The sequence below is a fragment of the Myiozetetes cayanensis genome, unplaced genomic scaffold (assembly GCF_022539395.1).
Source record: "Myiozetetes cayanensis isolate MyiCay16 unplaced genomic scaffold, myiCay2020 scf2-11, whole genome shotgun sequence".
Lineage (NCBI taxonomy): Eukaryota > Metazoa > Chordata > Aves > Passeriformes > Tyrannidae > Myiozetetes > Myiozetetes cayanensis.
The window spans coordinates 78,150,961-78,175,742 of record NW_026087411.1 but is presented as its reverse complement, the minus strand read 5'-3'; the positions used below and the strand labels follow the sequence as shown (position 1 = coordinate 78,175,742).

At 43.1% G+C, this 24,782-nt stretch overlaps 1 protein-coding gene across 6 annotated transcripts in view; it reads right to left on the bottom strand.

Moving 5' to 3' along the window:
* Positions 1-7,614: 7,614 nt before the first annotated feature.
* The window catches only part of BACH2 (BTB domain and CNC homolog 2), a 188,446-nt gene continuing 171,278 nt past the window's right edge, over positions 7,615-24,782 (bottom strand). For all 6 annotated transcript variants that reach the window (XM_050316405.1, XM_050316404.1, XM_050316408.1 and 3 more), the window contains 2 exons: positions 17,082-17,288; positions 7,615-10,647 (listed from right to left, as the gene is read on the bottom strand). In XM_050316405.1, coding sequence (XP_050172362.1) covers positions 10,168-10,647; positions 17,082-17,288 — 687 coding nt within the window. In that variant the 3' untranslated portion in view covers positions 7,615-10,167. The remainder of the gene's footprint in view (positions 10,648-17,081; positions 17,289-24,782) is intronic.

Sequence of the window (24,782 nt, the reverse complement as noted above, 5' to 3'; positions counted from 1 at the left end):
TCTCAATTCTCCATTCAGGTTTGAGCCTCTTACCCACTGGGAAAACACTCCATAGTGAACAGAATTGGAAAGAGAGAGCTGCTATTCAGCCTGAATGCTTGCAGTCTTCTTCAGACCAGGGCATGTTTACTCACCCTTTCAACAACACTCGAAGAATAAATATCCACTCATTTAACTGGTTGCTCATCCGCTCTCGTTCCTGGGGCTGGGAACAGCTTGATAAGAGTGAATGTACACTGAAATAACAAACCTGATAAGCACGGAGGAGTTATTTATACTGCTGAGCTGAGCTCCACTAGGAAAATCTACAGCTGGGGTACTGGACTGGCAAAACCCTGTGTTCCTCTAGGATTTTTGAGATTCACATTTACACCTGCTGGTAACTACTGCTGGTTTTGTACAGTTTTTCAATGTAAACAACTCTTTAAAAATAAATAAATCAATCCCACAGTACTTGTATTTTATTCTGCCCTGGACTACTCAGAAGAAGCTGGTGGCGATGACAGCAAGTGTACCAATTATCATGCTAAAGGTACTTGATCACCCAAAGGCAACCGTTCACCAGTTGCAGAAACATAGATAAACTCTGGGGGGTCAGCAGCAGTTGAGCCCAGAGTTCAACTAATGAACCCCTCTGAGGATTTGTGCAGTTTTAAACAAATAAGCTGGATTTTAGAAAGTGGAATTTACTTAATTGAGTCCACCTTTGTGTGGTTTTAAAGCATTTAAAATGATACAAATCCCCTTAACAGGTAAAGCAAGGGCTCTAGGATGGGTCCACTGATTTAAAACAAATTACTAAACCACAGAATCATAGAATCAGGATGGTTTGGGTTCTTAGGGACCTTAAAGATTATCTAGTTGCAGTCCCCACCCTATCATGGGCAGGGACACCTTGCACTTGCTCAAAGCCCTGTCCAGCCCAGCCTTGAACACCCAAGGATGGAGCATACACAACTTCTCTGGGCAACCTGTTTCAGTGCCTCACCGCCCCCATAGTAAATGACTTCTTCCTAACATCTAATCTAAACCTACTTTCTTTCAGTTTAAAGCCATTACTGAAGAAAGCCCTACAAGGTAAGTATGTTGTCAGCTAAACACCAGATTCCCTTAACTGTGTGTTGGGGTTAATTACTATGATAACATTTCTTTTTCTCCTTTAAGCCAATTCAGCTTTGTACTTTCTCTCTCTTGTTATCTTTCAGAGCATGCTCCTAGAACTATCGTCTATCATGAAAAAGTAATGACACTCTAAGGAGAAGAAATAAACTAAGGGATTGAGCACAAACTGCCTTCAGCAGAGAGATAAAAGCAGGTTTTCTGTTGCCATGTTCCCCTCTCCCACCGCTATAATGCCAAATTCATAATAACAGTTTAAAAAAAGCAAACACTTTATTCCTCCATTTTACACCAATCCCAACCGTACTGTTCTCTGATTGCTGGTGTTAATGGGTAGCTCACTCCATGACTCAAGATTTTTCTCATGTAGACTGAGCTGGATCTGGTCAGTGTGTGCTGCCAATGCAGAAACAGCCTTGTGTCTCCGGGAAACATTTTGGGATGTACATGTTGTTGTGCATGCTAGTAGTGTTCATATCAGAAACCAGCCTGATCCACAGACCTTCAAGGCGCTGTTAAGACCCAGGGCACCTACAAGAAAGGATTAGTTTGATTTGATTTGAAAGTAACCTGGAGGCTACTGGCCTCTATCTTCCCAGACTTCAGCAGCCAATGAATAAAAAGATGGAGGAAACACTCGTGGAATCTGAAAGGACAGAGAATTTAAGAGAGAGAAAAAATAACAACTGAAGAATACCTGCTGCTCCTCTGCGTGTGCTAACGCAATCCTCAAGCTCTGACAGAGACTTTCCATGCTAATGTAACCTTCTCACAGCTAAAGCTTTTGGCTTCAAAATTGAAACTAAGTGGTACCAGGCAACTTACTTTAAGTGCAAAACGTGTACTTTTCAGTTTGCTCTTCGAGAAGATCTGCAAGGTCTCACACTGGAGTCATGAAAATCTTATTTGCTTCACCATCTCATTAATTCATACAGAAGAACCAAAACACAAGCAAAGACAAAAAAAGCTCATTCTCAATTTGCTAGGACATCCCAGCTCTGGAAGGTTGGCTTTCTGGGTTATACACAAGGAAGCAGCCCAAGAAAGCAGCCCTTTCACTTGTGTACGTGGAATATAAAGCACCTTCTTCTGACTGCCCCTGATCCCATTTCTGGATGCATATTTTAGGCTGCTTTTCTTTGTCAAGCTTATCACAGTTCACATTTGCTATCACCTCAGCAGCAAGGGATGCTTGGAACAAACTCATTTGCTATGCAGCTTTCCCAAAGCATAAAAATTCCCTATGAATTGACAACTCTAAGGCAAGGCTAGCAGAAAGCAGGACAGCAGGAAAGTAAGTCAAGCATAAAGATTGCAGTGTTGTTTTTTTTCTTGTGCACATGATTTACATTCATATTCTGCCTTAGCAGAAACTCTTTGACAATTTGCCTGTGCATTTGTTTAGTATTTTAAGGGAAAAAAAAAAAAAAAAAAAAACACTTGAGATAGTGGCTATTAAGTGCCAGCAACAACTGACCAGGGATGGAGAAACAGCTTTGCTGAAAGTACATTCTCTACTGCCAGGCTGTATACATGTGGTGGATACAACATCTTCTGACAGATTTGAGGGGGTGGGAAGCTTTCTTCATATAGGCTCAGTGGGAAGATTCAGAAAACTGAGTAAGTCTGGAAAGTAACATGTTTGATTTTCTTCCCTGAGAATTTTCAGACTGAAAACTCGCAGGCAACTTGCACTGCCGCAGATGGAGGAGGATGCAGCTTGTATCTCCAAGGTTAGTGGCCTAGGGAATATGATCTAGGGTTTCCTGTCTGGTGATAAAAAAGCCCCGGGACCTCCACCTATCAGTTTGCCCTCCTTCCTACTCCACGGAGCATCATCCCAGCAAGTCTGTGGACCGGGGTAGGACAACTGGTTGTGCCACTTCCCCTTGCCAGGTCTCCTCCTGCAAGCCAATGAGCAGGCTCTCAGCTTGGATCCAACACAAGGAGAGAGGTGGCTGCTCTGTGTTCGGAATCCCAAAGAGCAAACATCCTCCACTAGACTGCGCATCCTGCTTGTGGCAACAGCACCTAAGGCTGCTGTAATTTCTTCTTTTCTTTCTGGATTTCCTGCAGTATAAGTGATGTTAATGGTCCATGGCACAAGTTTCCTCTTTCAGAGAGGTACACTACAGATATTTTTCAGCTATATTTTGTTTCTACAGAAATGTCTCTCAGTTTCTCTCAGGTTTTCCTTAGAGCAGAAACAAACCCCAGCCTCTCCCCTTACCTTCCAACATGTACACTGGCTCTTTAGAAGACCCAAAGATTTAGCAGAATTGCCTTAAGTCATGCACTGGAGGAATGGGTATAGATACAGTTTATTTGATCTTTCCAAAACATCTTTGCAACGAAACACCCTGGGCTGTTCCTCCAGATCAAAGGTAACTGGATCCCTGGATCAAAGACTAGCAGTGAACTAACAATGGGACCACGTGAGCAGGTCTGTTCATCAATCCAGAGATTCCCTTGGCAGTAACAACCACATCCAACCTACCCTCCTGAATCTCACCTACAACCGGCATGTTAACTGAGCCCTGCAGTATCAAGTTCAGAGTCAAGATGAGTCGATTTACAATACATAATGATATGTCTTTATTTCATCAACAGAAATGGTGTCTAGACAAAATTCAGTTAACACTAGCAATTCAAATGAATGAAAAGGGTTGGGTGGTTTAATTTTTTTTTTTGCACAATACTGTATTTACAATGAGTAAATGACATTTTAAATTCATTAGTTCATAGCAATGCTTTCTTCCAAAAAGGTAAAAATTCTTAGTAACAGAGAGTAAGCATCAACAGCCACCTCATTTATTTATACAATAAAAATCACAAGAAACCACAGTCACCTAGAAAAAAAATAAAGACAAGCTTAAGAACTAGTACAATAAAATGATGCATTGAATTAAGTTACATTAATCGCATAGAATTTGTGTAAAAAGTATGTAGAAAAAACACCTGATGTAACCTGTTACAGTCATTGACCAGTTATGAGAGGTACAGAGGGTTATACAGGTAGATATGTGTGAAAACTGTCCATACTGTTTGACCTGGGGAGGAAGAGAAGAGGGGTTGCACCCCCTTGCATACACTGATAAAACCCTGTTTTGAATATGGCCTCTGAAGTTTGTAAGGCATATATAAGAGGTGCACTTGTAACCAACTGGTTCTGGAACAAACTTTTAGGGCATCCCCACCCTTGAAATCAAAGGTGATGCTTAGAACTACGAGTAAACAACCATGCATCAAATACCACCAAAGTGTTTAGTATCATTCCTGCTGGTTTGAGGGATCCGGAGAGCTTCAGGCAGAGCAAATGTAGTAGTGAGAGCAGGACTGAAACCACGCAGGTTTCTCTTGGGTACATCCATCACAAATGCAGGGTAATGCTGGCCTGGGTGGGGGAAGCCAGTCACCACCCCCAGTGCAGGGTAGCTGCTCCCTCCTCTGCCCACATCCCAGGGTGTGGGCTCACTCCTCCGGCTGCAGGGACGAGCCCAGTTGGCGAACGCAGGCCCCACTTGGATCCCTCCGAAACACGGGGGGTCGTTTGGGTTCATAGCCTGGGACCATCTAAGCAATCAATGAAATCAAACACTGCCAGTTGCCATTTCTATTTTGGGATACTATTTTCTTTCTGCATGCCCTTAATTAGCCAAAAGGGATCAACAGTGGCACTGCATGAACCACACAGTGACTTTCACCAACAGAAAGGGCTCTGCCCACGGTCACTAACGTTCGTACAAGAACAGGAGTCATCTAACTGGCTTTTTAAGCAGTTGTTTGTTGGGGGTAATGACCTCATAAAAAGATATTTTTAGCATTCCTTCCTGCCAAAAAGCAATTTTCTTTGCAAAAATGGCAACATTATTTGAGTAACACCTTAAAATGCATATCAATATTTGACTTTGATATAAATAATACCTATCTTGGTGGAGTGTAGGAAAATACTGTACACTTAGTCTTTGCAAGTAATGCCATTAAATTTTTGAGAGTAAAGGAAATAATTATTCTACAAACCACCAACAATAGATCTTTTAAATATACACACAGTATTTGAACATATGCATATACACATATATTGTATTCTACAGCATCAGACCTGATGCCTGAGTCATGAAATACTCCGAGGAGTATTATAAATATACATATATGTATTATAAACAGGAAAATACACAAACACACACTCTGACTAGATTTATAGATGTATGTATACATACATACACATATTTTATATATGGATGCAAAATTAACCTGGACTCTGTTGGCAGAGACAAAACTGAAACAAAGTCAAAATCTGTTGTGAGAATTTCTGACAGGAAAGAGAGCAGAAGTTCTTTATGTTAATAGTTTTAGTTTCACCTCACTTTCGATAAAAATAAAACCGCTCTATACTTAGCAGATCCCCTCCTTATGCAAAATCGCTGCTCATACTGAGCTAAACCTTCTCTAGGCAGCCCTAAAATAGGGACTTTTAAAATGCTGTAGCCATGGGCTACAACATTCACCAGGAGGCACCTTCAAACACATCTCAGATCACAAAAAAAAAAAGGTGGAAGCAGCACTCCTTGTTGCAGTGGTAGAGGACGTGAAGTGGAAAAAAAATGTGAGCCTGTGGAAACCTTGCAAATGTTCACTTTGTCTCACTGCAAAATTCACTATGGGCCTTCTATTCTTCAAATGCACTCCTTGCTCTCTCTTCACTACCACAGCAGTGGATTACAAGACACAACTGAGGATGTGGTGTTGATTCTGGAATTGCAACGCCAATGTTTTCTCCTAGTGGATCAGTTTTCATTTTATTACAGGATTATAGTGATTCCAGCATGCAGATTTGTATTATTTACTAGGCAATCATGAAGTCACGTATTAAAAAAATTAACTATATATCTAGGCATTTTAACTTCTATTTAAGCACTCTTTAGAATACAGACGTGACACAGTGTCGCACTCCAGATTAACAACCACACTATCAGCATTAATCATTTCTCTGGCAGGAGTTAATCCACTTAGCAAAGTTACGTATCTAGTTCCCACTCTCCTTTTTAAAGAGAAATAGCAGTTAGCATACTAATCACTGTGGCTTGCCTTTGCAGCACATTTTACTTCCTTGGGAAAAAAAATAGTACAAGGATTAGATCCAAAAATATAGTGCATCTTAAAAGCAGCATATACCCTTAGAAAGATATTTAATAAATTACTTGTACAATATATAAAATAATAGTTTTATACTGCAGCATCAAACTCTGACGCCTGAGTCATCACTTTAGGAAATCTGTGACATAAATACTGGGATCTCCTGATAACACAGCCAACATTTTTGCTTTTGTTTTGTTTGTTTTCTGTTTTGTTTTCCCTCTCTTTTTTAATTTTTTTTTTTAATCTTTTCACTACCTTTTTGTTCCAGAATCAGCTTGCAATGAGCTTTAATTGTGTTCAAGGCACCCCTAGAGAACGCAGAGAAACAAACACATTATATAGTGTAGTACTCACCTGACAAAAGCATAACAAGCCTAAATGAAATCAGGTTTCCTGGCAATACAAGTATAGCACGGAAAAGGAAGAAAAGGAGGACTAGATACAGGCTGGACAGAGCTTTGAGGGCTCACATGCCCATGAGAGCGGTGCAGTGCTCAGCGGGGAGATGGGGTCCCACCGTGCCATTCCCAAGCAACGCCCGACAGGACAGATGCTGCATGTGCCCTCTGACAAAGAGATTCTTACTGAAGATCACAGTGACCACTGGCCAAATTCTTAAAATTCATAAATGCTGCAGTCAGTTTTTCTTTTCCCTCTTTCCAATGATATTTTGTGGTCAGTTGGTTTGAGCCCATGAGACAAGAATGGTTGGGTATGTAGACTGGTGTCCAGGTCTGAAACTAATTCTCCCAATATCTTCCTTTAACATTAGCCCAGTAACTGCTTTGAAAGCCACATGGTTTCAAATAGCAAAAAAACCTCAAAACAAAATAGAAACAAAAAACAACCACCACCACCAAAAAAACCCCACTGAAAAACCATGATACATGTAAATATAGGAAGCAATGACACAAAATCAGCCACTTCTAATGGGAAAGAATGAAATCAAACATCCAGAAAAGCTTGCAGGGGAGGGAAAGAGAGACGAGAGAAAGGTTGAGGAAGAGACACTTATTTGAGCAGTGGTTTTAAATATCAGTTCCCAAGGTAGACAAAATCAAGAGACCCAGCACCAGTATGAGGCCAGGTCAAACCTAAGAGCTGCAGCGCAATGGGTTGTGTGTGGGGGTTTTTTAAACCGTTGGAATGAGGTCAAGAGTACCAGTTGCACATGAGTTGTTAGTAGAGTAAATCTTCATGTAAGGAAGCAAGTTAAAACTTGGTTTTATACTCATAAAACATTCTATCTATTCATATATATAGGAGGTCACTTAAAAATAAAAAAAGGCAACAGAAAAACATCTTTAAAATACTGTGTCAGTTGACCCTTCCCTCCCGCCCACCCCAACTCCCCCAGTAGCTATGACTCTAAAATGTGATTCACATTTAGTTTTAAATTCTAGCTTTCACCATGGTCTCATAGAAACAAAACTTCTCTGCGAAGCACAGAACTGCTTTGCAACGTCAACAAATTCAAAGGAAAATCAAATCCTGTCCCCCCGCCAAAGAGCTTCTCAGTCAGTTACCTGCAAAAGATGGCTGGGGGTGGGGGGGTTCAGGTATTTTTAGGTTAAGCTCTTTTAAAAAGAAAAGGACAACTCCTCCCCCTTTTTCAACTGTGTGAACTAGGAGTTTATGGCATTTGTATATTTTTTAACATTTAAAGGTAAGGATTTTGTACAGTAAAGATTAATACTTAAACATAAATATTCTCCTACATTATATACTAGTTTTTCTTTGTACATGCGGGGAAAAAAAGTATTTTCAACAAACATGGCACATGCTATATGTATTTCCTCCTCAGTAGCTTGGCTACAATAGTTTGGATGAAGAGGATAAAAGCAAGACTTTGTGGCAAGTGGGCGATGGTCCATGAGCACAGTCTGAAGATGGAAGAAGTGGAGAGAGGGAGCTGATTCCTCCTCCAGGGTTCAAGATGCTGATCTACTGAGTGCCTCAAAAAACCACCAGCGCACACCTCTAGTGTAAACGTTAGCACAGAAGACCACATTATCGCTTAGTGCTTCTGAGAAGCTGCTTCCTCACACTTTTTTTTTTTTTTTAAACAGGTGTGAACAGCTGGTCATTTTTTTTTTCAGCGAGAACAAACAATATCAGCCAGTAAAGCACATGACAGTTGTCACTGATAAAGCCACGCAACCTGGCACACGTAGGGCAAAGAACCACAAAATAAAAACTCAGTACACTTAGAATAATAATAATAATTATTAAAAAAGCATTAGGAGGTTGTTTTTCTGTCTACACTGTACATACAGATGTTATGCTTGGAAAGCTGCTGTCTCAAACAGTCATAACATGAGTCAACATTGCGTAAGATACAAATCCAATACAGATACAACTAAGCCAATTCACTGAGTAGTCTCTTTTGAGACAGCGCTCTTTTAGCTGCAGTTTGTGCTGAGGGCAATGCTGCAGGACGAGAGGATCCCGAAACACAAGAATCTGATGGGTAAGCAACCAAATCGGGTGTTGGCAAATGTAGGTTTTACTCTTAGAGGATACAGTGCTAGGTGGACTTCTGTAAGGAAACCAAAGTCAACAACTAGGGGACTGATCCTGCAACTCCGCCTACCTGGGCAGGATCACCGACTTCACCAGACCCACCTCTGCAACTTGGGTCTGGTGGGGAAAATAGGTAACATCTGAGGACAGCTGAGGTCAGGCTCTGGGGACTAGCCAGAGCAGCAGTTGCTTCCATGAGTAAAGGATGCAGAGTGGGGCTGGAGAAAAAGCCCCCAAGTGTATTGATGTGATTTCCGTTCGCTTTACTTCGAGGAACATAGGATGAACCGATCCAGTTGTCAAATACACTTTTCTCTAAAAAGTGAAATATACCTTCCCCTGTAAAACTCCAAAAGCATCATTAACAGCACTTAAACTTGGTTTGTGAAACAGAAAGAAGTCTAAATATAAAAATAATTCAAGCAGATTCTCTTTACAAATTGTATAGTGAATTCAGTATTTGGCAAGACCGTTTTTACTACATAATGAGCTCCTGAGTGTTTGTCTATTAGCTAAAAATTTTCTATTTCCTTTAAGCAATAAAGCAAAGAAAACCATATACTCAAGTTATACTGAAGTCATGACTTCATTTATGAAAAGAGGTTTGACCAGAAACTCAGTGCAAGTGGCAAAGTTGACCATTACTGTACAGTATCTGCAAGAAAATAAAATAACTCCACGTTGCCCAAGTGGCACAAAATGGCTGTGCCAAAAAAAAAATTGTCTATAATAATATCTCAAATAAGTTTCCAACATTAAAATTTTATAAATAAGTACAAATTGAATGATATTGCTGAACTGCGAACTGAGAAAAAAATTATCGTGTAACAAGTTACCAAACTAGTTCTAGCATCGAAGACAAAAAGGAATGTTGGAACTTGTTTATACAATAGAAATGAAAGTTTCCAGTTTGTAGGATGAGAAAAATTGAGGCATGCAGGGATTCTTGCATATGGATATATATATTTTATATATATTATATATAATATGTACAGTTTAGCTATAAAACTTTGATGTGTAAAGAAGCTGTCTTCAATGAAAAATTGAACATTCAGAGGAAATTCCTGAGTTAGGGTTTTGTGACATGGGCCACTGAGAAAAAAGCTGCGGTTGGGTCCTCAGAGGTGTTATGTCCATCCCTGTTAAGATTGAAATCAACATACAAAAACAGACAGTGTTGCCACTGCTTCGTTCCCTGCCTGAGCAAGGGATAGCACCATTGTGAAGAGAACTCCTGCTTGTAGAGAGGAGGGAATACTTAAAAACAGTATTGCTGCTAAGACCACTGTAGTGTGCACCAAATACGTTCTTCTAGACAACAAATGAACCCTGCCACCGGCTGACTGAAGAACACCTGACCAGGTGTAATGTTAAGGTTACAAGTCACTAGGTGTAATCTTTCCTAGGTTGTTCATCTGTTGTACATTTATCAGTCATCTCCTGACAGAAGTCTACCGTGACCGTTTGGCTGCTCTGCTCTGGTGGAAGCTCTCTCTCGGGGTAAGTACCTGTGTCGGCTCCATCCAACCCCCCGCCGGCCGAACAATTTTCCGAGATGTTGTTGGGCAGCCAGGGTGCTCCCAGTTGCACTGAGCCTTGCTCCGAGCAGCACTGCATGCTCTCCCCGATGCACTGGGAGGTCACCAGGCTCTGCTCCACACCAGCTGGGGCGGGGCTGATGGTGGTGACTGGCTGTAGATCCATGGGTCTCAGAACGGGGCAGTATCGGTGGAGAGCTTGGATCTGTTCCGGGCTCTGCATGTCTCTACACACTTCTTGGGAAAGACATGAGAAGTTGTCTAACAATTCTCCCATGCTTGCTTTCAGCTGGTTCCTTTCTGAGAGCAGTTTCTCCTTCTCACACACCTGAAAAAGAAAGAAGGCATCTTAGGCTGAGGGCTCACTCCGGGCACATATGCAGCAGTACCCAAGAAGAACACCAACGTGTCACAGTTATTTTTGTAGGCCAGAGGAAGAGTCACAGAGACATCAGGTATTTAACCACCATAGGTCTGTGTGGACTACACTTTGGGAAACATCTGGAGAAGAACATTTGAGCTGGAAGAGGACAGAATCACAAGTTATTCCTAAGGGGCTCTTAGCTCCCATTATAGACTAAGGCTGCTTGACAGAGGACACATAAGAACTCCAAATGAAATATTTTGATGGAGAAAAGACATTTCCCATCTAAACAGCAAGAAAACAGGGATTAGTTCCTGAAGTGGGAATATGCTGCAGATGTTCAGTTCACCCTCTGCCAGGTTGCTCCCTCAGGCTGGGTGCACCTGCTTTGGCCCATGCACCAGCTAAACCCCTGTTACCACTGAGGAGAGATATATGTTATTCACAAGAGAGGATCTAAGTGTGCTCTGTGGCCTGCACCATGGCTTTGTTTTCTTATGTCCTGGTGCTTAATGGTTTGGGCTTGATCTAATCAAGCCATTTTTATGAAGACACAAGTGAAAAACTTGAAGGTTGGTGGACTTCTTAATACTCAGTACACCAAGCTCAGTGTCATTTCTCCTTTGCTCTCCTCAGGCTTTGCCACCTGTGTTCCCAAATGTCCTCCCTTACCTACATCTGGCTTGAGCACTTTCAGAGTTTCACTATGTCAGCAGGCTACTCTTGGAGGGGACCATGTGAAAAGCAGGACATTACTGGTGAGGAAGAAGAGTGAGAGAGTATGGTGGGATTTATTTTTTCATGCAGGATTTAAAAACCGGGAAAAAGAACCCAGTTTGTTCTGCATCCAACAAAGCACTGGAAAGGCCCACAGCCCTAGCTAGTGCAGGGTGCTGTGCAATGTGTTGTGGTGGGAGTAATTTCCAGGTTAGACCTCCCACGGCCAGCAAGTCCTCACTGTGGGGTGAGCACTGTCTTCCGTGTGCTCAGGAGGCAGATCTGGGGGGGGTTAGGCAACAGAGCCAGACCAGCCTGGGATTACACCTCTAAAAACTGGTGTTGACTCAGTGCAGACTAACCAGGATGTTCCTGCTGCATCTCCTTCTGTTTCAGGCAGGTGGGCATACAGCTCGAGAGAGTAGATGAGATTTTGTAGAGTACCAGAGCTATTTCCAGAGCTGAGCTGGCCCCAAAAGCAGCGCAGCCACGTATCTCACCTAGTAACACTGCTAAACCCAAGATGTCTTGGCATCTGAGGTGTGAAAACTCCACAACTCAGATAATCCAACTATGGGTGGTTGTTGACAGCAGATAGTATTGTCCTGGATCCAAAGCCCACACTGTAAGCATGCAGCTGTGTCAATGCAAAAGAGAGCAGTGCACATGAAAAGAACCAACTGCTAAAATATTGATAAATCTATCAAGAAAGCATAAAAATAATAAAAAAATAAACAGATGCTCAAGTACATCTTGAGATAATGAATTATGGAAGAGAATATGCTGTGAGTTTGCAGGGAAAAAAGGGAATATGAGTGGGTAGACGGATGAGTGAAGGAAAGCAAGCAAAAAAAATTACCTATCAAACTCAGAGGATACAACCATTTCACTCACTGTCTGCTGTGAAACCATCTGTGTCAAGAAGATGGGTGATTTACAGGAAGTAAGTACAGGGGGAAAAGGGGTCTTTCATAAAAAGGATGCAGTCAAATGAAAAACTCTTAAACCACAATACCATTATGTAGTTCAAGAGACTGGAAGTTACTGGTCACGAAGTGGACGAAAGATGACAAGGGAATTTCCAGTGATCATGTGTTGTTTGTTCATTCTGCTCCCTCTCCCCTGTCTTCCAGATCAGGGGGCTGGGTACCTGGAGAGTGACCGGTCTTACTATCAAAGACTGAGGCAAAGAAGGCATTAAGTACCTCATCCTTTTCATTTGTCACTATGTTTCCCCTGCATCCAATAAAAGATAGAGATTCTCCTTGGCTTTCGTTTTGTTGATGGTGCATTTATAAAAACATTTTTTATTGTCTTTTATAGCAGTAGCTAGATGAAGTTCTAGTTGGCCTTTTACCCTTCTAATTTTCTCCTGCATAAATTCATGACATCCTTGTAGTCCTCTCGAGTTGTTGTCCCTTCTTCCAAACAGGCATTTTTTTCCTCGAGTTCCACCCAAAACTCTCCATTTCAGCCAGGGTGGTTTTCCCCAATGGCTTGTCTTTTGGCACATGGAGACAGACTGCTCCTGAGCCTGTAAGATTTCCTTCTTGAAGAATGTCCAGCCTTCCTGGACTTCTTTGCCCTTCAGAACTGCCTCTCAAGGGACTCTCCTGAACAGGCCAAAGTCTGCATTCTGGAAGTCCAAGATGGCAGTTCTATTGACCCTCCTCCTTACTTCTGCAACAATCGAAAATTCTATCATTTTGTGATCGCTGTGCCCAGGATGTCCTCCAGCCATCACTTCACCTACCAGCACTTCACTGTTTGCAAACAGGTCCAGCAGGGCGCTTCCCTACTTGGTTCACTCAGTGCATATTGCTACATACTCAAGTCTATCTTGCTAAATAGAAATGTCAACATTTCTTGGAAGAATCCTGCACCTCGAAGAGTTTTTGATTCCTGAGAATCAGCAGGGATCAGACCCATGAGGTCACTCACATGCCTTTCAATAATTTCCCTAAGATGTGTGTGTGCGCTGGAGAGAGGACTTAAAAAAATTCTTTTGTCTATCCACAGCTGATTATGTCAGACAATAATGGTAATGTCACAGGATTGCGTAAGGTCAACAAACCCAAATTAATTTTCAAGTGAAGGTTACAGGTATCAAGCTGCTCCCACCTCTTGCTGTTAGTCCAGCTCTTAGAGTGCTGCTCCTCGTGCTTTGGAGAGCGAAAGGCATGTACTCCTCCCCTACAGCTCAGTGTAGAGGGATGGGCATGTACAGCCAAGACTGGATCTGCTTCTCCTGACAACATGAATGAGCAGCCACTCTTTCACCCTGAAAAACCTCTGACTCACCCTGTATACACTGTAGATTACACTCATTTCAGGAAGCAGTTGCTCACTATTTTGTTTATCTTTGATGTTTTGTTTGTTTTGCACCACTGAGTACTACTCTGAACAATGTTTTGATTTTTGTTTCTTTTTCTTCCCCTAGGGCTTCAGCAGCACAGCATCTGAAGGCTTTGCAAGCCTTGATGCTTTAAGCCTCCCAACCAGCTTGTGAGGTCAGTGTCACCTCCCTGTTACAGATGGGAAGCAGACAGGGAGAGGCAGCAAGCGAGTAACCCAAAGTCATGCGGCTTTCTGCCATTTTTGAGGTGATGATAACTCAGCTTCTTCCAAGAGATCTCTGCCTCTTTCACACTATGTTTGCTCCAGCTTGCACAGAGAATGAAGCACAATGAAGCCTATAGTAAAGGCCATCTCCAACATGCAACCTGTTATGACAAGTATCCGTCTCCCCAGACCCACCATGTTCAGCCTACAATGGAGAATGTTTTAAATGTGCACCTAGACATTTAAATCAAGGACCCCAAATAACCTTTAATTTTAGTGGAAGCTGGGTACACAGAGATGTCAGCAAGGAAATCAACTTCAGCTCCCTTTATCTGTGTGAATTTTATTAAACTAATTTATCACTCAAACCCTTGGATATTCGAAGGTTGGATTTAATGCAGGACTCCTAAACTATGCTTCATAATGCAATCAAGCTGTCCAGTCTTGCATGCTGCACACTCACACTTCTCGCAACAGCTGAATTTGCACTATTACATTGTTTTTGACATCTCAGAGAGCTTTTAGGACTTCTAAACAGCTGAGGAGCTCCTAACCTATTTTGAAGTTCCAGTGTTGCATTTCTTCTGCTGAATGACACTCTGTAGACATGTCTTCCTCCATAACCCTTGTCTCAAGCCTTTTTTCATTGTGTACCAGCTTACTTTCTCAATGGGCAAGGGATGGTGACCCGCCTAGTGGATGAGGGGAAGGCTGTGGATGTGTCTATCTGGACTTCAGCAAAGCCTATGACACTGTCTCCCATAGCATATTCCTGAAAAAGCTGGTAACCCACGGCTTGGACAGGAGCACTCTCTGCTGGGTTAAGAACTGGCTGGAGGGGCAGGCCGAGAGAGTGCTGGTGAACGGGGCTGCATCCAGCTGGCGGCCGGTCACCAGTGGTGTCCCCCAGGGATCAGTGTTGGGCCCAGTTCTGTTTAATATCTTTACTGATGATTTAGATGAGAGGGTTGAGCCCACGTGCAAATGACACTAAGTTGGGGGGGAGTGTTGATCAGCTGGAAGGCAGGAGGGCTCTGCAGAGGGACCTGGACAGGCTGGAGAGTCGGGCTGATTCCAACGGGATGAAGTTCAACAAGGCCAAGTGCTGGGTCCTGCATTTTGGCCACAACAACCCCTGCAGCGCTACAGGCTGGGCACAGAGTGGCTGGAGAGCAGTCAGGGGGAAAGGGATCTGGGAGTTTGGATTGACAGGAGGCTGAACATGAGCCAGCAGTGTGCACAGGTGGTCAAGAAGGCCAGTGGCATCCTGGTCTGTGTCAGGAACGGTGTGGCCAGCAGGAGCAGGGAAGTGATCCTTCCCCTGTACTCTGCGTTGGTGAGGCCACACCTTGAGTATTGTGTTCAGCTCTGGGCCCCTCAGTTCAGGAAGGATATTGAGGTGCTGGAGCAGGTCCAGAGAAGAGCAACAAGGCTGGTAAAGAGACTCAAACACAAGTCCTATGAGGAGAGGCTGAGGGAGCTGGGGTTGTTTAGTCTGGAAAAGAGGAGGCTCAGGGGAGACCTCATCACTCTCTAAAACTACCTGAGAGGTTGTAGCCAGGTGGGAGTTGGTCTCTTCTCCCAGACAACTATCAGTAAGACAAAAGGGCATGGTCTCAAGCTCTGCCAGGGGAGGTTTAGGTTGGATATTAGGAAGAAATTCTTTACAGAGAGGGTAATCAGGCATTGGAATGGGCTGCCCAGGGAAGTGGTGGATTCTTCATCCCTGTAAGTTTTTAAGATGAGACTGGATGTGGCACTGAGTGCCATGGTCTAGTAAACACGGCAGTGTTGGATCAAGGGTTGGAGTTGATGATCTCAGAGGTCTTTTGCAATCCAGCTGATTCTATATTCTATGATTCTGTGGCAGGGGAACAGGAGCAAGTCCTTCAGACCACAGGGGCACTGTCACAAAGGAAGGGAGTTTTTTCACATAAGGTGCCTATGGTTAAGAGGTCTGTACATGACATGGCTCTCGGGGTGATCTTGTTTAGTGAGGAAGCGGAACAGGCACTTCTGCATAATAATTCACCTCCTCTGCTGCAGGAGGAGGCAAATAGGACTCATCAAGTTTCTCTACACTGACTATAAAGAAAACCAGGACAACAAGGTCCAGTGCAGGTGTCTATATTGAAAACATCTGTGTTCAGCCACCCAAACCACACCTGAGGTGTCCATACCATGACTGAAAGAAAGAGGAATTTTCTGAGCAGCCACTTAGCCTTGCTCCAGTCACCTCACTCTAATCTTAGATTAAAATGTGGCAGCACTGTCCACTGACACCTTGGCACACAGGAGACACATCCCCTGACACGCTCTGGCCAGTGAGCAGGGCACGCTTTGCTCTTCTCTCTGCAGTGGACTACTGCAGATTCCTTGAATAATGAGGAGGGGTTCAGTCCATGGAACACCAGGAGCATTAGAGGAAACAAGACAGCAGGAACAAGGAGGAACATACCCTTGCCAGCTCACCAAACTACACCAAGGGATGCCCACTTGTCTGGATATTCACATTCCTGGCTTTTCCCTTCCCATGTAATTTGTGCCATTTGCTCAGTGGATGAAAGAGATGAAGACAGGCACAGCAAACTGAAATGTCCTGAAAATGCTGAGCTGCCTTCTAGAAAGGAAATACACAGAGATGAAGCTGGCCTTGCCATAGCCCTGTTTGGACCAGACAACCTCTGAAGGTCTCTTCATATCTACCTCTTTTGGGCACTCCATGAATCCCTGACCAACAGATTGTTATAGTGGCTAGGCAAGGAAATGGGGCTCAGATGAGGAAATGCCTTTGTAGATGAACCTGTAAGTAGTGGGATTAAATTAAACCGCAAGAAGGGAGCTGTGATACAGGTTTCCCTCCTCTTCCAACTCAACAATCTTCTCTTGAGAAAAACAGAGATATTTAGGCCTCATTTCACTGGAATTTTGTGCTTTCTGTATATATTATATATGCACATACCAACATATTTTTGTATATTAAATTTTCATAGTAGTGGTTCTGCTCACGTGTGCACCAACTGACTGAACCCACCAAACTCTGGGCAGGAATTGCTGTTGGTGCCCTGCAAGGTGCTATGTGAGGGTGAGCAGGGCTGTGGCGGGAGCACATAACTCACCAACTTGCGGATTTCACATTCTAGGTTCTGAATACAGTCCAGTTTCCTCTTGCGGCAGCGCTGAGCTGCAATTCGGTTCTTGCTGCGCCGGCGGACATCATGGATGAACTCGAGTTGCTCTGAGGTTAGCTTGTGCATCTTTATCATCATCTGGAAATCATTCCTTGGAAGATCTGTGATTTGATCAACAGGAAAAGGAAGTTTCACCTAAAACAAAGAAACACAAGACAAGAGCAGAGTCACATTCTGCTTGCTCAGTGAAAGCTGAACAACAGTGAGCGGAAGGATGATTATGCTGCCACCCCCTTCAACAAACAACACACCAAGTTTTACACTAGGCAGCTTTTTAACATTCCCTTGTGGCACATTGTAGAGGTCCAGATGGTAAGAATCAGATGATAATTGCACTTAAATCAGCAATATAGATGAATCCCAAATAAAAATGTCATCATTCTACAAAGCTCTAATAACTGATCTCAGTGCATTAAAAGAAGGTTCTGTCCACTAGGAGACATGGCCTTTTGGACAGTGAAGTACCTTGCTGCAATTAAATTCAAACTAGTTTCAAGGAAGGGGCTATTACCACAGCAGGAAACCTGTCTCTGTACGGCCCACAGGACTGAAAGTTTGATTAGGTGTGAGGTTAAAAATGCAACCTGACACCTCAAGTGGATGAAAAATACTGTACTGCAATTAGGAAAGGTCACCTCATCAGGATTTCAACTGAGCAGTACACTATATAAGAAGAAGGGGTCAAAGGAGTGTGATGCAGCATATCCTACTAAAATATACACATTTTGAAACCAAACAATATACGTTGACACTAATATTTTTGTAGATTAAACAGCACTGAACTTGTGTTTCTTGAAAAAGTCAGTTTCTGACTTCAGGAATTCTACCAATTATGCAGTAAAGCACAGCAAAAGCTGCAAAACACAAAGCTCCTAACAGTTTGAAGCAATGAACTCAATGAACTGTTTCAAAAGGTGAAGAATGGGGGATATGCTTAAAACCTTTTAGCTTTTCCCCCCCCCAAATCTATCAGCTAGATCAAATTAAAGTAAGCACCTCTCCTCAAAAATCTTGCTTCATTTGGAGCCCCAGTCTGATAACTACCGAAAACCTGATGCTCCTTGGCAGACTGTTGTATCTGTTGGTCAAAATTGACAAAATTGAAGGAGGTGGCAAATGAATAACTTGATTGACCTCCTTTCTGGTTTTGAGTCATACCCACACTGCCCAAAAGATGGCAGCAAACATTTATATTTATGTCCCTATTCGGTATTCTGCACGCAGGCTGCCAAAGAAGGTAAGTTGCTCCCAGTCAACCATAAGATTCCTTCGATATTTAAAACCACTGTTGTCTTCAAATTGTGAATTTTAATTATTTGGAGATATAGAAAGTAACAGTGGGGATTAGAAATAAGTTACCTTCATCAGAGAGCTGAGTTCTTCAAGCAGAACAGTTTGCTGAGGACATACCAACATACACCAACACACAGCAGTGGCCTCTGGCATTGACAGTCATGGACCCTCATCAAGAACCTGGACCTGCTGATAACAACCTCCTCGCCTCGTTTATGAGCATTCTTGGGCATTTTCTTGCACTATTCTATCACTGCTCTGTGCATCTCCAAGCCTGGGGTACGTGAAAGTCAGTGCAATCACCTACCACAATTTCAGATGGTTTCACGCCCTGAACATTCATTCATGCCCCTCTGCCACACGTGTCCAGGCACGGCTTTGTAACACACTACTTGACAGGACAATTTAAACCAGCAAGAAGCACCAGACACTGCCCTAATCCCCCCCGATTCCTGCTTGTACACACAAAGGCTGACCTTGGGTGCGGTGATGCAGACCACCTTGTTTATGGACTGCTAACTAATGACATGAAACCTGCCTGATTCCCCTCCCATGCCTCAACATAAACTCAGTGTCATCTGCTTTTTTCTTAAGCTTCAACCAGGGTCTGAAAATGAAAACAGTCAGTGCTTTCCTCTGAAAGACACCACAGTTTCACTGCAAAATCAGTCCTTTCATGTTCCCAGTTTTTCCTTGTTTTCTTAAGACCAAAGCGGAAAGCGATGTTAACTTTATTTCTTCCTCCCTCTCCCTTCGAAAAACATCTTTACTTGCAAGGAGGAGAAGTGCTTGCAGCTGAAATGGAAATGAAAGGGAAAAAACTTAAATCTGTCAGACAGAAGTTGCTGAAGGGAAATGGGAAAATAAATAGAAACAGATTCATTAAAAAAAAAAAAAAGGATTGAAAAGAAAACCATCTACACAGCAGACCAGAGACTGCTATCAGTAATCCCAGCATAATCCCACTCCTGTCATAGGCAGCACTGTGCAGGATTAAAAACGTGAAAGGGAGAGTGGAAGTGAGTCAGACTCATTTCCTTCACCATTCACAGCATTTTTATTGCCTGCCTCCCTCTTCGAGGGAGCTGTCAACTGAAAAAAAAACCAAAACCACCAAACCATGGTGAATAACTGCACCAGGGCACTGCTGCAGAGAGAGGCTAATGGTGTTTTACATCTGCACAGGGCAAGACTCTTAGCTAGTATTTATCACAACAAAGTGGTGAGTCATTTTGCAAGAACCTACGACTGTGCAATGGTTGGGATTCATCTGACCCATGCAGAGCTGCAAGAAGTGATGGGTTGGGACTATTTAGTTTCCATGTCCCTGTTGTTGTCATCGAGGCCTTCAGATGGCATTGCATGCTTCTCCCTCCTGGCTGCAGAAGGAGCGGAGATGAAACTCGGAAAAGATTCTGTATCTCACAGTATGTGAGGTAGGTGAGAGAAACTTCACCTGAGGTGTCTGAAAAAGGACAGTCAATCTTTTCTAAAATGTAAAAGAAAACCCAGTGAGCATGTTGTCCTATAAAATTTTCTTTCTAATAACTATGATTTTTTATATAGGAAAGTGGGGTCACTGCTCCTTCCAGGAGTTACTCCAGCCAGAGTCAGCCTCTCAGAGCTCTAAAATCTTCCCTATGACAATATGACAATAACTCTTTCCCTGCATTTTTACATCAGCATCAGCAGCAGCAGTAGAAGCTCATTTTCCACAACACAACAAATAAATTGGCACCTTCTACCACCACTGCAGACTCTACTGCCCCCTACTCTGGCTGATGCACTCCTGAGAGGACAACCAATCCACCTTGGTGAAAAAGAAAACCTGTTTATGATTTTGTGGCATTTTCCCCCCTGTAGTAGCATTAGGGTGCCACTGTAAATGTCATTGCTTTGAGTGGCTAAGTGAGAGCAGTGATGAGACAGACAGGGACAGCCACTGACTCAGCACATGCAAGGCCCATATATAACCAATTAATTTGTTCAAGCTTCACTAGTTAGTGCCAGCTTGGATCATATGCCAGTTACTGCTGTGCTGCTCATCTACTGTACTAGTTACTGCTGCTGCTGCTCTCCCCCTCTCTTTTTCTCTGGAATTAAGGAAAGGACTGAGGACCTTGTATTCACTCACAATAAGATACTGGAAATTTCTTTATCCCATTTGTAACATTAGCTTTTTTGCTCTCTTTAAATTTTGACATCATCTTCCCTGAGATGTCAAGTGCTAGCAAAGACAATGAACTCCCCAAGTCTGACTTTAACATTACAGTAACTAAAAGGACTTCTATATTAGACATAAGAAAAAGTAACCATTATGTATTGGGCATGGGAGGGGGGAACTCACAGTACCAGCCTGACCTTTAAAAGCAGTTCAAAATCCTTGTCAGTTGCCCCAGAGTTGTAAGAAATAAAACTGTCGCCTTAGTGCCCTTAAACTGAAAGCCAGTTACTGAAATCCTCTGACACTTTAAATTGCCTGGTCCTTGGAAGGCTCTCAGGACCCATCCAAGTAACCTATCACAGGAGCTGAATCCTAGCAATGCTTTTTTTGATGCAGAAAGGGGTTAATTTGCTTCACACAGAAGAGCCCAACAAAGTAGTGTTGTTTTTCCAAGTATCTTCCTTGGCATGCACGTCTGTCTTCCACAAACACTCAGAAAGGACAGCTCCCAGGACAGGACCTGAGGTGTGTCCACCTGTGTTAGGGGCTCAATTGCCTACATGCTATTTCAGATCAGCAGGTCCCACTGCAGACAGCATGTTGTATCTCACACAAGACAACTAATGGCCCCCTAGTTGCCTGAGGTCAACTCCAGCCTCACCTCCTGAGGGCCACGAGAGGTGTTTGGGTCAGCAAGTGCTGCCTGAGAGGGCACTGCTATGCACCGAGTGGAGACAGCCTGGGTAATCTTTTGATTTGCCACCTGCCTCAGAGAAGTGGGTAACCAGGCTAGTCCTGTAGCTAAGGGCTTTAACTCAACAATCAGATGTGGGTGGGGTTCTCATCCTTCAGCCCGTGACTTGGACTTTTATGCAGATCACACGCTGTTGGTGCTTACAATGATGGGCTGATGTCTTCCCATTCACTGCTTGCTGTGTCCCCAACTTCCAGCCCTTCCAAGGACACAACAGTACAATACTCCTGCCCTTTAACAGGCTTTTCTGAGACTAGGGATAGCACAGAAGCACTGACAGAAGCCACAGATGCATTTAAGAAGGGCAGATCAGGTGGTGAAATGAGGAGGGATGAAGTGCAGTATGTCTCTGCAAGATCTGCTTTTACAAAAGAAATTAAAAAATGGGAGAGTCCTTCAAGAGTCCATACAAGGTCTTCAGATCAGGGCATAACAGAACTGGTTGTAGGCTGTAGGTGCAATGAAATAATATCGTGTTTAAAAGAGGATCCTACTGAAATTTCAGACTCTCAGGGTTGTAATGCAGAAATTCTCCGCTACCAAAATGGATACCATTCCTACTGAACAGAGGAAAGAAAACAAAACTGCCATGAAGTGTATTTTACAAGACTGATGTTTGACAAGACCCCATTTAATCAGAAGTTGACCCACACAATGCCCAGTGAGGATCCTGGTCAGGAGAACACCAACCAGAAAACAATATGCAAAGTAATTTTGTTATTTTCAAATTTGCAAACCTAGTAGGATCAGAAAAGCTGGGCTGACTGATCACCAAATTCAGGGGAGGTACCATATACCAAAGCAAGTCAACACACGTATTTTTCTTGGTTACCCTTCATTCTGTGTAATACTCTTCACTAAGTAAAAATATTAAGCACTGAAGCAGACTTAGCTTAGGTAACTCAGCACGGTTCCAGTAGATTTCTGGTAGAGCAACTTTGGTTTACTCCTCTTTTCTGGGGCTATGACTTCCAGTACTTTGCAAAGCATCAGCAGAGAAACAGAGAAAGGGTGGCTGCCTGTCGCTTAACATGGAAGAGTTTCAACTCTCGCTGAAGGTTATTTACCTACAATATTCTCAATGGTCTAATTTCATTAGCTTTGTCTTTATGAAAATGTTCTTTGAAAAGTGAGTCACTAACCCAGGCGGGAAATTCTTTTGAAATACAAATGAAAGGAGCATTGAATGCAATTCTCTAGATAGTAACAGTTCTTGGAAAACTCCACCTCTTACCTCCTCCTGCCCTTGTTTATTCTTTTCCTAAAAATCTCTCTCATCAAATTAGACTGAGCTGAGATTTCTTTTTAACTGGTTTAGTAGTACAATATTTTTTACAAATTTTCTAGCATAAAAAACATAGGTACTTTCTGAAGAAATGGAATATCAAGAAAAGTAGGTAGTGCTGAAGTTTCTGTTCCTAAGTAGGTTAACAGATTGACAGACTACTTCCTTCTCAACAATTCATTATTTCAAAGCTTATTGTTTTGTTGTTGCTATTTTAAGCAGGATTGTCAGAACCCACATGCAAAGCACTGAGCTTTAAGTCTTCTCTCTAGTATTATATCCCAATACCTGATTTTTAACAACCTGTGGAAGCCTGAGAGAGCTGAGCGAGAAGAGAAACACAGACCATTAAATATTTCTGTGAAGTCCTAATGGCTCAAGTAACAGCCCTGTTCCTCCAATTCGGTAACATGGGGACACCCTACATTGCACTTGCTGCCTCTATCACAAAGCCTTAACAAAGGGAGATCACAGAAGAATCTTGGAGGCTCCAGGAAGGGAAACAATAGGCAAAGACATCTTGGAGAAGATTTACCAGTGGTGTTACGAGGACTACCACCTCCTCTGATGCTTGTGACTGCCATCTGCACCCCTGATAAGACAGGGAGGCTTGGTAACAGAGTGGGGTCACTCTCACCCAAAATGGTACTCATGATGACCCCTAGCACCCCGCTTTTGGCACCAATCAACTTTGGTCATGTGCTCCTGAATGGTATCTGTCTCTGTGGGAAAGCAGAATGCCCAAAAAAACCACAGAGAAGAAAGCTTTCACCTACTTCTCATACAATCAATACATCAGCAAATGACATTTTGTGACATTAATTCTGGCATTGATAACACTCTGGGATCCAAATTAGGACCAACAAGGTCCAAATTCCAGGGAAACTGAGCAGCCCTGAGATAACTGAGGGTCAGAGTCCATCAGGCTTTTTCCTATCAGGCCATCCCATCCAAATGAAAGCCCACTCTCAGCAGAAGAGCTTGCATGGCCACTCTCCAAAAGGGCAAGTGCCTGTGTGTCACCCCTAGATACTTTATCACATGCTTTCTGAATAGAAGCCCAGTAACACTGTGAGTTCTGATATGGCAGGGGGAAAGGGACCTGTCTGTGAAGTCATCTGGACAGCAAGGGCAAACTGACAATTTTGGGAATGGCAAAAGATTCCCATGCAGCCTGCAGGGAGATGAAGGACAGAAAGCTGTCCATCGCAGATGGCTGTGAGTCTCTCTTGCTGTTTTAATTGCAGCCAAACTGCTAAAAGTAGGTAGAGCAACTTATACAAGAACTTCCTGCTGCTATTAGATACCTTCTCCTGCCTGCTTTAAGATATCCTTCACTGAGGTTCCCACAGCAGCAGATCGTGCAGGATACACACCTGAAGTCACTGTATAAACACAGTGTTGTTCAACGAGGCTGCAATACCCTTTCTTGCATTGGTAACGACCTTCAAAAAATCACTTCTCAGACAAAATCTGTACCAAAGCACTGGTGTGATCTGCTTACCCTTGGCTTGTTCAGGACAGTGCAGTGCAACAGAGCCATTAATTTTCTCACCACATTTTTAATGCCTAGCAGCCCTAATAAAAATGCTCTGGGAAATAATAATAATAATAAAGCTGTATCAGCAGTCCCAGGGAGAAAACTTGCTCAGCACAGTGCAAAAAAATCTTCCCAGGAGGAAACCAGCTGCAAAACCAGGAGTGGGACAAACCTTTCCTAGCAGTGCCCCAGAACCAGGTATGTCTGCCTGCCAGTGGCACACCAAAATAGCCTCCTGTTTGTTCCTCTCATGGATATTGCTCTTCTCATCCATGGTCTTCTGCATATATTAGCATACCTTTTTTTTTTTTTTTTTTTCTGGAAACCACCACCAGTCCCCTATAACCTTCTCATTTCACTCTTCCAGGTTTCACTTCTGCTGCAGCATATCTCCACAGGATTAGCTAATTATGACAGCTAATTAATCATCAATCCCAAAAAGGGTAACCTGCCGCACTCTGTGCTGCCTCATGCTGAGTATTAGCCCCTGCTGAGCAATCAGCACACGTGGGTGGACACCTGATGCTCCCCTCAGTCCCACTCCCTGCTCCCTTCTGCTCCTTGTCAAGGCAGAACTTCACTGACTAATCCTG